We start from the raw sequence: 15,503 nt of genomic DNA on the forward strand, positions 1-15,503 counted from the left end.
TTAACTAGGCCACTTTAAAGATTAAAGTAAAAACGTTGTATAAAATTTATTCATGGTCATTGAATGAATTAGAGATTACCATTATTATATACGGAAATATATTACCAACTTAAATCGCATTACATTTCTTAATTAGCTAAATTAACCACAAAGGTGTGATAATCAGATTTACCAGTTAAAAGACTTCCTTTGTTTTTTTACTTTCGGGGACGATACCTAAAATCAAACGGAGCTAGGCCTCGAAATCAAAGATGGCAGCCACATCAGAGGTCTAGGGCGCAAGGAGCTAATCACTCGCCTGAAATTAAAACTGATTACGAAAGTAAAAGAAGACTTTATTTTAATCATACGAATTTTATTATTTGAATTATTATTTTGGAGGTATGAATTCGTGAAAACTTTTGTATGAACACCAAAGTTCTTTGTTAATACGAGCCAACAAGCCGGGAAGGTGCAAACAAAAATTAATTAACGCGTCTGTGGCTAGCGACATTATAAAAGCGGATTCATACTTCGTATCTTGAAAGAAAAATTAACTCGCTTTTTATCTCGGTTAAAATTTGTAACCTTCATCCCTTGGCATATTCATTATTTTACTACAAATTATAAATCATAGGTTCTGAACTATAAAACGGATTGACTCATTTAAAATTGTTGAACTAATAGGTCTAGAGTAATTTTTAAATTACCCTTGTGTTTGTGGTCAGCGATCATGAGCGTGACGATGATATACTCGTAATTTGTACTTCCCGTACAATATCTGATTATTTTGAACCTGCAATACTCAAGCACTTAAATAAATCATACTAATATTATAAATGCGAAAATTTAGATAGATGGATGGGTTATAGTTTGTAGCCTAAACGGCTGAATGGATTTTGATGAAATTTGGCTTTTATTTTTTTAACTCCACGCAGACAAAGACGCGTGCGAAAGCTAGTATTATTATAATTAACTATTTTGAAAAATGATTTTGTAGATATTGTTTTATTTTTTAATCGTATATGTATTTGAAAAGGTATATGTTACATTTAAGTTTTTTAAGTTAAGCTGGTGATATTATAAACCTAAGTGAATAGTTGACTTTGTTAAAATTTTATTTACAATGTAGTGCGTTCATTTTGTATTCTCTTCCCTGGGCGTATAAATTTTTGAAGAAGTCCTCGCGTTGTGCGCTTAGCCCATAAAAGTTATATTCTTACAACTTTACTTCCTATCACAACGAGTTCTAGAATATCATCCCTGAAGAGTAAGGAAACTCAATTTAATTTTAATGTCTCTAAATCTCTTCATGAAGTTGAACAGTTAAAGTTACAATCGTATCTACTACATTATTCTTATCCGGAAGTACGTGTTAATAATAAACTTTAGACAACCCAATCTTTACTAAACTAAGGATAACTTTGTATAAAACTAGAAAGGGTTATACAAATATATTTTTTTTGGTAGCAAGAAGTAATGTGGCCTGGCCGAGGACATAAAAACCCTGGACTCGATTCGCTTTACGCCACCTTCATTATATCACTTTCTAATGCGTGGAAAGGAATTAGTTAGGAAGGCGAGAGATTTTATATGCCTGGTCAAGCTACATATGTTGTGAATGGAATGAAAACAAGTGACATTCGAGGAGGTTACAAGCAAAGATGTTAAATTTATTATAAACATTCGAAGTTTTTGAGCGTTATACACTTTTACATACATATTACATGTCACAAAAATGTATATCTCAATAATAACAGAATTATACGTATATTGGTATATGACAAAACTGCGTTTGGAAAGTGAATGATGCTCGTTTGCGAATCGAAAGTAAATGGTAAGAGCGGGTCGACACAAACGGAGTGAAAACCATTGTTTGACAACGAACTTTCACCGTACCCGACATATGACGTGTAATTCTTTAGATAAGTATCACATTAGAAGCGGATACAAAAAATAAATCTATCAGTTACGATTTGTATTTAACTTATCTCGAACGTTACATTTAACTAGTAAAAATCAACTGTATTAAAGATAAAAATAATAATCGAAAATCAATAAACAATAAACTAAAAACTAAGAGCGTTTGTGGCTCAGTGGTTTAAATACTTGACATGTAATCTACAGGTCTTGGGTTCGAATCCCGCCATGTACCAATGTGATTTTCGAATTTTCATATATACATAATTTACCTGACGTTCTTACGGTGAAGGAAAACATCGTGATGCAACCTGCACATATCGAAGTGAAGAAATTCAAAGATATGTGTGAAGTCATCCAACCCGCACTTAGCCAGCGTGGTTGACTATAGCCTAGTCAACGCTTATAAGGGTAGGCTCCGAGCCCCTCGGTGGGGACTTATAGTGAGCTGGTGGTGATGGTGGTGGTGACTAAACAATTAAAAGAATGTTTCTGTTACAATAAAATTCTAAAGTAACCAATAATATCAAAAATATAAGAGTATAACAACTATAAAGTACACTATAAATAATGTTTTAGGGGTGTTTCGAAATTAATGGGTGAATATAATGGGCGCGCGGGCGCATTTTGTCCGATTATTGACTTCAATGGAACACAATGGTGACGTGATTGGATCTTTTTGATAATGTTCATGAAAAGTAACCGCTAGCGTATCTAACAATCTAGCAACTGATTTTAATAACAAAAATTACATATATTTAGATCTAGTTGTAAATCTGTAAATCTCTGTAAAATTTATAATTATTGTTTAGTATTATAATTTATTACTTGTATAAATAAAATATATGTAAACTGTGTTAAAAATGAAGCTACCTTTATCTTTATAATCTTTGCGAAATGAATTAAAAAATAATCACTTTTGGAATCCTGACTGCTTTATAGTGACTCGATTAAAATTCTTTTTAAATTCTCATTCAGAAAAACGAATGAATTCGACATAACTATTGCGCACTTTTAAATGAAATTGCACCTGCCACTAATCTCAGCAAAAAATACAGCATAAACGATTGGACAAATTAAAGAAACTTTTAAATATTTCAACATTTTAATTATAATCTCAATTTCGTTTTAAATCCAGTCATAAATAAACAACAGATACACAATAATTACATAACACATTAAAATGTCGCGCAAACTTACGTTTCTCATTTTCATAGATATTAAAACGGATAAAGGTAACATAATCATTAGATGTTAGAAATCTATTCGTATTAAATGACAATTAAATTTATCGATATTACGAAACTATTAACGTAACAAGTAATCTAATATTTTAATGTCCGATTACGAAACTCACAACGTCAGGTCTAGACATGTGACTGAACTAAACGCTTTGTTATGCAACACAAGGATGCGTTTAAAGTCGATTATTCGAATCAATTAAACTTTCTATTTTAATTATGTAAATCGATTTGGCAATTGTTTTAATTTGAGCAACTGTGGAAGAGCCCGATTTAACATCTTTACACGAATGGTAACATGTTCGCTCCGGCATATACGAGTAAAATCCCATCTATAATTACAAAGGAACATATTAAATTATTGATTTAATTATCTTAATAGGTTTCTCGTCAAAAGCCAATAAAATGCCGGAGCCTTTGAGTTAGTATAGAGCATTTCAGTTGTCCACCAGCAATCGCCGGTCTCCGTCCAAGTTCTAAGGAACTTTGTTTCTCAATTTAAAGTTTTCTTTTAAAACACCCTCGCTAGTTTAATAAGCAGGCAACGGGAGCATTTCTACAACGTTTACTTTATAAAAATCTATTGTCTTTTCGCAAGATAACTAATTATAGATTTTTTAATTGAATTTCACTATAGAAATAGTGAACGAGTTTGTAAAGATCTGTACTTTACAGATTTCATTAAAAAGATTTTTGCTTTTCAAAGTTTCTTATTCGTTAGTCAATACTAAGCTAACTGTCAACAATTTAAATTTTTTGGTCTCTATTCTCTAAAGTATTAAAACAAGAAATTAAGATTAGTGAAAATATAACTGAAATTTAATTCAAGCTTCTCGCAAGCTGTTATTGGCTGCAATCTGTATACATGTAAAACATTAAGAAATAACAATATTTTAGCAAACTATCCATGAATATTCTTTACACGATGCAAGAGATACAAAGTCGCCTTATAACTAGCGCCATCTGTTACTATTTATTACTAAACGTGTGCATGAGTTCACAATCTAGTGGAAAGAAATATTTAAATGAAGCTAATAAGAGATAGATTTTAGAAAGGAAATACTTGATAAAATTAGAGTTGAAAGGTGCTTATATTTAAGGATAATTAAGAAATCCGGAAACAAAAGTTTAGCGTAGTATGGAGTTGTTATGCGAGATGGGGACACAAACCAGAAAGTGTTAAGATTGAATGTGGATGGCTACAAAGGTTGAAGTAGACCGAAGAAAGTTTAGATGGATTGTGTGAAAGAGGATATGCTTAATAAAGAAGTGGATTCAGATATGACAGCTGATAGAGATGTATGGAAGAGCAGCACATACTGAGCCGACCCTCCTTAAGGGATAAAGGGCAAGTGGATTACGATTTAAGGATAGGTGAATAATTAGTTACTTAATTAATCTGTAGTACAATTAATTCAAATGTATTGCAAATATTTGTAGACTGACAATTAAATTTTCCATTTATATCAAATACAGACTGTAACAATCCGAGTGCAAGAGACAAATAAGACATAACTGCCCTTGTCGGTTGTATAAAGGGCTTTGTAAAGTACACCCCATTGACAATAAATTGAAGAACCATTCTATGTACACAATATCTGTTGCTCGAACAATACAATGATGAATAAGTTGACTTGTTACACGATTACGTTTATTTTATCAATATAATAAACACTAACTTTCGCCAGCGACTCCGTGCGCGTGGAATTAAAAAAGTAGCCTATGTGTTCTTCCATTCTCTACATCTATGGCAAATGTCATCGTAATTCGTTCAGAAGTTTAGGCTTCTAACATCAATCCATGTAAATTTTCGCATTTATAATATTAGTAAGATTACTGGTAGATGGTCACAAAAACAAAGAAGTATTTTAAATAAATTTGTATAGCTGCAGGTAGGGGAAGACCGAAGACAAAGAATGTGTGAAATAGGATATTTCTAGATAGTAAATTCAGATATGAGAACTGATTGAAACGTACAAAAGACACATACTGTGCTTACCCTCCGTAGGGATAAAGGCAGGTTGCTTAATAATTTACTTAATAGATACAAAAGTTTTAAAAGCGAAAACTAAATAAAGTCATCTAGGACGACGACCGTTAGATACAAAATGTTTTAGATATACTCTATTCATAAGTCTTTAGAAGTAAATAAAAATAACCTAAGTTATTGGTTAAAAACATTTCGAAGAAATGACAGAGTGAATATTTACGCATAAACACGACTTTATTCTTTTTATTGAAGTTTGAAGAATTATGGATTACAGCTTCATTTGTGGGTATTCATAACATACTGCGACATTTTATATGCACCGCACGATACCGCACGCAAAACTGTAGTTGCGGACAAAGGCCTATGTAATAGTGTTATTCTACGAGCCGATTTATCTGATGGTCCGATCACATTGTCCAAATATATGGACAACCTATAAATATAACTTACGTATTGTGTATGCAAATTATTGCAGTCTGTGCTATTATATAGCACTAGCTGTTGCCCACGATTTCGTCTACACAATATTAAGATAAAAAATAGGCTAGGGCCAATTTCGAGGGGATCTGGAGGGTAGCTGACATAAACAGGCATATTAAAGGCTACTTTTTTTTAAATTCCGCGCTGTCAAAATGGCGACGGGACCGCTATCTTTGAAACCGGTGGACCGATGTGGACGGGACTTTAACCGGAAGGTAGCTGGTAAAAAGTAGATCCACGCTGGATTGTTATAGACGATCATCTTTTCAATTCCACGCATTATTCCACAATTTAACAAAGTTTGCGGGCGATAGCTCGTTAATTAGTAAAACATTAACTGTAGTATTTACCTTGTATGGTTCACTTGGACATAATGTAGACATTAAAGATTACTCTATAAAATCTGTCATTACTTTTATTTCGATGTTAAATATGTTAAAAATACATATGACTTATTGGAATTTTTTTATTGTTCCAGCTATGACCGTGACCAACCGTTCACATTCCAACTTGGCGTGGGTCAGGTGATCAAGGGATGGGACCAGGGATTGACTGACATGTGTGTCGGTAAGTTTTCGTATTACACTTGTATTCTACACTACTATAGAAAAAAAAACTAAACAACCCTACTTTCATTTATAAATCTATTAAAGTCGATTTACTGTTTAATTGCTTTTTGTTCAAATGCACTGAGACTACCAAACACTTAACTCCTAGCTCCCTGTTAGATAAATGTATTGCGTTAAATATTAAACGAGTACAAAATTTATGTGGCCATTTGCAGCGAGAATATTTACGAAATGCCCCGTGTGGGTTTGCACAGAGCACTTCTTTAGTTCTAAAAGGGAATATCAATCAAAATCAAATCTATTTATGATTAATGTAATCTATCGCTGGTTTAATAATCCATTGGTATCATTAATTTATCGTTGATCGGTTTATAATTGGTTTACGCGGATCAGTTACTATTGGGATTTGATTTGAAACAATTGTAGTGAAAACAAACGATATTTGAAGGATATCAAGCAGCTATTAACAAATGCATATTGTTGCCAAAAGTCTACAAACAAAAGTACAGTTTTTATTGCAACCAAGATTTTTTCCCTTATTCTGTAATAACCTATACTGTAATATCAATTTCATAATTAAATAAAAAAATCTTGTTTTTAACTGTTAAAGGTTAAAAGTTAAATGTGCACTAAAAATAACACAAACATTTTGAAATAGATTCGATTTTTGTTGCATCTATTTCAACATCAATGTTGCATGTTAAAACGTTTCAAAATGTCATGAGTTTTTAAATATTAGAATGCTAAAGTTGTAATAAAAAGTTGCACAATAAAGTCTGACACGAGGCTGCTTTAGTTTCAATTAATATTGGACTGTGTAACTAAAATTAATTCCGCATTGATGTTTTTAAAATGGAAAACAAAAAATCACACAAAGTTACAAACAGCTTTAATGAAATTTTCAACATATTTCGTATTGATTCGTAGTTTAGAGTTATACTGGATCCAAACGACTATAGTTTGTCTTAATAAGATAGATTAGTTTAATAAATGACGCATATGAAGTATCGAATTCAATTTGTATGAGGGTAATGCTATACTTAATAGACAGGTATCGTAGTGACGGACAAACATGCATAGCGAACAATTATGAACTATCGATATTCGGTTTTAATAATTATCGAACTCAACTAAAATTATTATTTTCTTATCAACTAATTTAGAGGACAATTCTAGTATTGATTATAGTGTAGAGAATTTAGCGATGACAGAAATAATAGCGAAATCCAATTCGATTACGTACGGCTGTAGTAGTAGTAAACATTTATTTACTCTCATTATTTGTTATGGTCATTATTAATTTGAGAAAACAGTGTTTTTTTTATTCATAAGTTATAACTATGAATCTATCGATTCTAACTTCTATAAGAATAAAAATCGAAAATCGAATCGAGAATCGAATCTTAATTCATGACTGATTTTACACAACCCATCCCTACTAAATTTAAAGTGAATTGTCAAACTAATCTAAATTATTTAGACACACTATAGGCGGATACGCAGCCGTGGTATTATCACAATCCAATATCAATGAAACACTTTAATTACCGCTCTAGTAATTTATGCGTAGTACAAAATGTTTCCAATGTTTTCATCGGAATAATCTGATGTGATACAAAGAGTTAATGAGATCTCGTTAATGCTATTGCAACAATTGTTTTGTGTAAAACATTTACAATTACGATAATTAGATTTGTAATCCGTACTTAAATATTATAATGTTCGTGGTTAATTTTGAACCGACTTCAATTCAATTGACACTTTTTACGTACGATTTTGTTATTTCATAATGCAATTTGGATATTTAGTCTTAGGGCTCCATCTATCGTCAGCGTGACGAAATATACAGTGGTATAAAAAGGTTGGAGAAAAATTGGATTCATCTTAGAAATAACGAAGTATATTTGCATCCTAATTAAGTTTATCTTGAAAACCAATATTATTTTACGAAATAGTATGTCTACTCTTGTAACAGATCTTTTAAAATAACCAAATAACCGCTGTTATATAAGATCAAAGTTATTCAATAATATTTAAACTCGATATTCTTTGTGTAGGACAAAAGACAGTGAACAGTGAACAAATAACTCTTCTAATATGACACTCACATGGACTGCTATCAAAGGTCCATTTTCAATCTAAAAGAATTATCGGCGACTTCTTTGTGCTGTCAGAAAATGAAATTGTACATTTTCGCTTTGAATTTAAGTATAACAAATCAAATAGAAAAAACATGAAATGTTTTTATTTTTATGTTTATGTTTTAGTTATTTTTAATCCACTTTGAAACTACATACGAAATCAATATTCGGTCTGAAACCGGTGATTATTTTACCAATCTATAGATCACAATAACAATCTAAAAACATCTTCTATTGTTTAGATGGCGATTGGAATATGTTTACTGTTTCATACAGAGTATAAATACCTAACTGAATTTAAAAATTAAGCATGAAATAAAATTATTAATAAAATAATCTGTTTTTGCAGGAGAAAAGCGTAAACTGACCATCCCATCGTCCCTCGGCTACGGCGAACGTGGGGCCGGTAACGTGATCCCCCCTCACGCCACTCTCTACTTCGAAGTTGAGCTGATCCACATTGGCGATTCCCCACCAACCACCAACGTGTTCAAGGAAATTGACGGCGACAAGGATAACATGTTGTCCCGCGAAGAAGTGAGTATAGAATTAGCGTTTCAAGCAATGGACTCTGACGGCGACAAAGAACTATCGCGCGAGGAGGTCAGTCCCCGATGGTTTCTTTGGTGGAGGAAGGGGGTATAGGTCATCCTTGCCACTCTCGCTGATATTTCTTAACTTTTGCTTATTTATAGCAAATGTATATATTTTTATTTGCATTCTTCTTATTTACTATCTCAAACTATCTGGAATAGCTAGTAGACTTAACTTTTTAAACGCAAATTGTCTTATTTATAGTCAAACTAAAACATAATAGTATTTTCTTATGAACTATTGTGACCTCTACTGAAATTTGTAGTCCTTTTAGCCTTAGATCGTCTTCTGGTGGACATAGGTCTTCCTCATTTATTGGCACAAAGACTAGTTTTTTGGCTCCATCTTCCAGTGTACTGTTACCATGACCAGGTCATCGGCTGCTTTTATTCCAGTCCATTAATTATCCATTGTAAGATTTAGTAGCATTCTATCAAACTCTTAACTAACTTATCCCTTTGTGCTAAATATAAATATTATATACTTAACCTTATTTCTATACAATTACTAACTAAACTAAATCTATTTCAATTCCCCTAACTCTGAGTTGTATTAATCCGCTCGTTTATATAATAGCCCGTGGGAACCCGTTCCCAGTTTGACGAAACTAGTCATCTCTCTGCAACTCAATAATAATAGTTAATTTATATAAAGTATATTATTATAAGGTTCTAAAAGTTATGTTTTATCTGATATCATTTCACTTTTTAAATCTAACTAATATTTACAGTACTATTTGTATTAACCTATTGAATTTTAATTTACAGGTAAGCGAATACTTGAAGAAACAGATGGTGCCCGCCGATGGCGCGGAGATGAGCGAGGATATCAAACAGATGCTCGAGAGCCACGACAAGCTTGTTGAGGAGATCTTCCAACACGAGGACAAGGACAAGAATGGCTTCATCAGCCATGAAGAGTTCTCTGGACCAAAGCACGACGAGCTATAAACATTGTCGTTAGAATTAGCCGCTTCCTTACTCAATATTATTCTAATTGGATGCGGAATATAAGACTTTTAATAATAATAATCGATTTTAAAAATTCCAATTTTTTTAAACATTCGTTTTTATATATAATTTCGTTATCATTTTATAATTTAGTTAATTAAAAAAATTAGTACGTTTATGTTATTTTTATACAGATGTGTGTTTAATAAAAAAAATATTTGTTGATACGATTGTACTTAGTTTCTCTAAGTTGTTGGTGTATCTATGAGTTCGTTATAATTTAGGTTAGAGTCTGTATGTTTTTCTGATTACATTTATACATATCTATAATATACTATGACTTATTGGGATATATAACCTTTAACGATATAAGCTGTTAAGCATAAGTATCTCATTCATCTGACTTTCGGAATCTGTTTACAATCTTAATTCGTACCAAAACGTCTTTATAATAAATCCATTTATCGGCGCCATATTGGATTAAGTAAGACTGAATCAATATTATGTAACATTAAGATGGATTGTCAAGTTGCCAAAATCTCACTTCAATGGAATTAATATAATAACAATGCATTTACTGATCTGTAATAAAAATGTATCGCTGGTTTAAAATGCATTTCATGTATGAATTCAATAATCAAATCAAATTAAAATCATTACAGTATATCAATAAACTTATTGCCTAAAACTGCTTTTTTCTTATTCCCTAATCTCCCAATCAATTCATCATCATCTCCCCTGCCTTATCCTACTCCCGTAGGGTCAGCGCACCGGGTTTTCGTCCTCCAAAGCATTCTTTCATCCGTCATCCCAGTCATCACTCCCTTCTTGATCATGTCACCTTTCACGCAATCCATCCATCTCTTTCTAGGTCTACCTCTACCGATGTACCCCTCCACATTCATAACTAACATCCTTCTTGTTACATGCGATTCATCCCTTCTCATAACATGCCCCATACCACTCTAACCTTTTACTCCTTATTTTCTCAACCACTGGGGCTACTTTTAAACTTCCTCTAATATACTCATTTCGTATCTTATCCAACCAATTGAAGAAATATTTTAAACTTTAATGTAAAAGCAGTCTATATGGCAGTATGCGTGATACTTGTTCCTGTTCACACATGCCATACCAACCGCATGCATTATAGTTTGTCTAAATAAGATAGATTAGTTTGATAAATGCATATGAAGTATCGAATTCAATTTGTATGAAGTTAAATGCATAATTAATAGACAGGTATTAGTGACGAAACCAACACGCGTAGCGAACAATTTTCAACTATCGATATTCGGTTTAAGAAATTATCGAACTCAACTAAAATTATTATTTTCTTATTAACTAATTTATAGGACAATTCTAGTATTCTAGATTATAGTGTAGAAGCGATGACAGAAATAATAGCGAAATCCAATTCGATTACGTACAGCTGTAGTAGTAATAAACATTGATTTACTCTCATTATTTGTTATGATCATAAATTTGAGAAAACAGTTTTTTTTTTAATTCATAAGTTATAACCATAAATCTATCGATTCCAACTTCTATAAGAGTAAAAATCGAAAATCGATAAGATTCATGACTGATTTTCCACAACCCATCCCTACTAAATTTGAAATGAATTGTCAAACTAATCTAAATTATTTACACACACTATAGTTATAACATGATTAGCGAAAACACATTAAACCGTCTATTTTGGAATTCCCTCCCCAAGTTCTAAAACGCTACGTTATTGCAAAGAGCTTTTTGGAGGCTGTGTAGCCAAAACACAGTACATCCACAGTAATTAATTGATTTTTTTAAAGGGAATTCACTTTTGAAGTGTTTTACTGTGATGTGATCCCACAAGTAGATTTTAAAGGAAACATACACAAAAACGGTATAATAAGGTTCAAATGAAAAGTTAGTCAAAGATCATAAGAGTCGGGACTCATTCCTTTTTTTAATCTGTATCTAATTAAGAAAACGCAGGAAAAAGATGGAGGACATTTTAAATGCAACCAACATGTCGAACAAGTTTTGCAAGGGTACCAACATAGCAAAGAAATCTAGATGAATGTCGTTGTTTATAGTTAAACTTTTGTATTATTCATATTCTTAGGAAATAATTTGAAATAAAAAAAGTCAATTTACTTAATTAAAACTTTTATAAGACTTACAAATTCAAAACATATTCATTGACATACAGTTCCTTGAAAATTTCCATAACAATAATTATCAATTTAAAAAAATGTTTTAGAAGAATGAAAAATACAGTACGTTTTATTGATTTTAATATAGTTATCTATCGATCCCAACTTATTTGTGAAAAAAAAATGATAATCCCTAATTACTGTATCATTTTTTTCAATTCATGCCTACTAAATTGTCAAATTAATCTTAATTAGACTAACAACAAGTAAAACTATTTCAAAGAATCGCAATTGTCTGCGGTGGCGGAGGCGGAGGCGGCGCACCGATGTCGCGGCGACACTCGGCCGCAGCCGCAGCCGCAACAGCAGCTAGTGTTGCTTGGGCGGTTTCTTCATTCAATGTTTATTTGGAGATATTTACAGGAGATATAACTTTCAAAGAGATGCATCCAATCATCCATCTGCAACAGAATAACCTAATATAGCTTAAAATTTATTTCTCTTCCATATACTTAAGCTGAAATACAATGTAAACTCTATATAACGACACTGAAGGGACTATTCATTTTATGGCGTTATAGAGAGAAGTCGTTAAACGGAGATAAGAAAAATTAGAACTAGAAAAAAAATTGTTTTAAAATATTGTTAGTAGTTATCTAGTAGTTACGTATATAAAAATAATCTTATTTAAACGTTATTGCATGTATTATTTTTGTCTAACGTCTTTTGCTGCACCAGTAATTATTTTAGAACCTGTAGGTTCACGACGGTCGGTTCCTCCAAAAGGGTTGGCACCCCACCTTGGCGACGGGTGGCCACCGGCCGTAAAACCAATAGCCAATTCTTTATTCCTTGTCCAAACATGACTTAGGACAAGGAAGGCCGACCCCAAATAACTGGGAAAAGGCGAAGATAGAAGAAGAAGTAATTATTTCGTCCTTTTTTAAATCGAGGGACGTTACATGGAGTTTATACTGTATTAGAATAAGTATGACTGCAAAATTTAATTGGTATCATGTGTACAGTAAGAGTATAAACTGATTTTAGATTCATCATCATCATCACCAGCTCACTATAAGTCCCCATCGAGGGGCTCGGAGCCTACCCTAAGTAAGGGGTGACTAGGCCATAGTCAACAACGCTGGCCAAGTGCGGGTTGGTCGACTTCACACATATCTTTGAATTTCTTCGCCGATACGTGCAGGTTGCATCACGATGTTTTCCTTCACCGTAAGAACGTCGGGTAAATTATGTACATATGAAAATTCGAAAAATCGAAAATCACATTGGTACATGGCGGGTACAGAGCGTCGGTGGCTCAGTGGTTTAAACACTTGACTTGTAATCTACAGGTCTTGGGTTCGAATCCCGCCATGTACCAATGTGATTTTAGATTATTCTATATTAAATTGATGATAACCACATACCTAGTTGAAGATAATCTATTGGCATAAAGTAACACTGAGAAGGAAGTTTTTAAAAAAATGTAGAGAAAATGATGCTATTGTATGCTGTTCACAATTCTTTTTTCTATGCTCCATTGATTATATCTTCATATTAATTTCTTAAAATTTCTTTGCACCTGAAAATTAAAGAATTAAAGATTATGATTTTACAATGGTGAACTAACAAATTATCTAAAATCTTATTATATTATTCATTCAAATTTAATAGTCAGGAACTTTTATTTGCTGCCTATAGGCCTATAATTGTGTATGTGGTATTGCACAAAGCCTAGCTATTTGTGCTAAGATATTAAATCAATTTGGATTTTAGAAAATTTGCCATAGCAGTCTTTATGGGGACAGTTTATTTTACAAAACATGATACAATGATTGATATAAATTGTAAACACAACATATTTAATAATGTTTAAAATCTTTACTGTAGGATCTTTTTCATATGTTTATCAACATTTAGTAATACTTATTAAGTGAATTAAAAGTTCAGCTAAATTCATGCACACTGGGAACTACTAAATAAGTACATACCATAAATCCAGATGTCATGAAGTCTTTTATATGATAATTTTGTAGTTTCCTTCTAGAATACATTAAATTATTTTGAAAATATACAGAATGATGACTGTTGTCTTTGTCCAATTTCTATTCCTATGCATCCATAGATTGAGTGTTCCTGCTGGTATTTAATTCCTTCGCACCTGAAATCAGAAAACATTTACTAATTAATTGTTATTAACCCAATGCCCTTGTAATTAAAACTGCAAAGAGTTTTTTTTTGTATATCAAATTACAGAAATATAAGTACACTTTTGTTTGATTATGAACACAAACAGCAAAAACATGCAGAATTTGTACGTAAATAAAAAATATAAATAAAATAATGTTTAATCCTTTGTCAACACTACAATTATGAACAAAAAAATATTAAACACAAAATAATGAGAAACATAACTAATGAAATAAAAAAAAAAAAAAGAATATTTAAAATTAGCGTTGCAATGCTGACCGGATTGGGCCCTCGCTCAGCTATAAATGCTGGATGCTCCTATTGAAGTACCAACGCTGATCTTTCGCGAGAACCCTTGGGATCATCCACACGTCATCACATAAGCTGGTGACTTACTTTATTTAGATTGTGAACATTTACAGACCTCCTTACTCAATGACTTTTTTTATGATCAGTGTTGGTTTTATTAAAATTGTTATTGATATCAGAACTAAAGATGTACTTACCCTTCGATAATTCGTCTACGGAGAGTGGTCATACCAATGTCTTATTTAACCCAGTTTGTTGGGATTTCCCAGTTCGTTTTTAGCAAATTACAAACCGATAATATACATAATATTTAGAACAAGAAATATCTAAGAACGTTTTTAGGTTTATTTCCACAAACATACTTTTATAACTAATTACTTACTTTTATCCATTTTACTCTTCATTAAAGATAATTACAAAGAATTTAGTGACTCAATCTGCAAAGGGGACCATAACTGTCTGATGTTAAAATCCTAATTACTGTGGGCCATTGTTTGGTCGTTCCAAGAAAAAGCATAAAAAAGTTGTGCAGTTGTGTCAGTGACGTCATCGCGTGGCCGATACGGCCATTTGTACCTCCCGCAAGGGGGGCTTAGCGTTGTTTGTTAAATTTAGTGCTAGTCTTATGTAGATGGCGCAACGAGCCCCCTCGTAAGTTAGTGTCATTTATTTTCCCCTTAATACCTAATATATTGAATTAAAAAAAAATCCCCTGCTTTTTGCACTAGGCTAAAGCTAGGTACTCAGCCCGGCGCCCTTAAAGCGCCGGGACTAGTGGATCTATTTTACACGTGTCATTTACCTACACATCAAAATTATTCACCATGGAGTCCGAACTCATGGACTTCCTTAAAGCTCAACACCCCGAAATCTGGGAAACTTATTTAACATCCCGCCGGGCCATACCCGAAATACGTGACCCACGCCTCGTAGGTCGTCAAAATGCCTTGGTGCAAAACTCAGCACTCAGGCCAAAAACCACAATACCATGTCCCGCTACGG

The 15,503-nt window shown here is 32.6% G+C and overlaps 1 protein-coding gene and 1 long non-coding RNA gene across 4 annotated transcripts in view; one reads left to right on the plus strand and one right to left on the minus strand.

The window, feature by feature from the left end:
- Positions 1-10,552, plus strand: part of LOC106104490 (FK506-binding protein 2) — a 34,880-nt gene extending 24,328 nt beyond the window's left edge. Inside the window, exons 2-4 of one of the 2 annotated variants that reach the window (XM_013284557.1) lie at positions 6,089-6,177; positions 8,670-8,923; positions 9,682-10,552. In XM_013284557.1, coding sequence (XP_013140011.1) covers positions 6,089-6,177; positions 8,670-8,923; positions 9,682-9,864 — 526 coding nt within the window. In that variant the 3' untranslated portion in view covers positions 9,865-10,552. The remainder of the gene's footprint in view (positions 1-6,088; positions 6,178-8,669; positions 8,924-9,681) is intronic. The other variant, XM_013284558.1, reaches the window with a different exon arrangement.
- A 1,616-nt stretch (positions 10,553-12,168) lies between these two features.
- Positions 12,169-15,497, minus strand: LOC106104476. Of its 2 annotated transcripts, none has more exons than XR_001225673.1 (4): positions 14,699-15,497; positions 13,994-14,163; positions 13,430-13,584; positions 12,169-12,463 (listed from the first exon to the last, which is right to left on the minus strand). It is a non-coding gene; the product is annotated as an uncharacterized LOC106104476 (long non-coding RNA). The 2 variants fall into 2 exon arrangements; XR_001225672.1 differs by having other exon boundaries at positions 14,472-15,497.
- Positions 15,498-15,503: the final 6 nt, after the last annotated feature.

The sequence above is a fragment of the Papilio polytes genome, unplaced genomic scaffold, assembly GCF_000836215.1.
Source record: "Papilio polytes unplaced genomic scaffold, Ppol_1.0 DF823621.1, whole genome shotgun sequence".
Lineage (NCBI taxonomy): Eukaryota > Metazoa > Arthropoda > Insecta > Lepidoptera > Papilionidae > Papilio > Papilio polytes.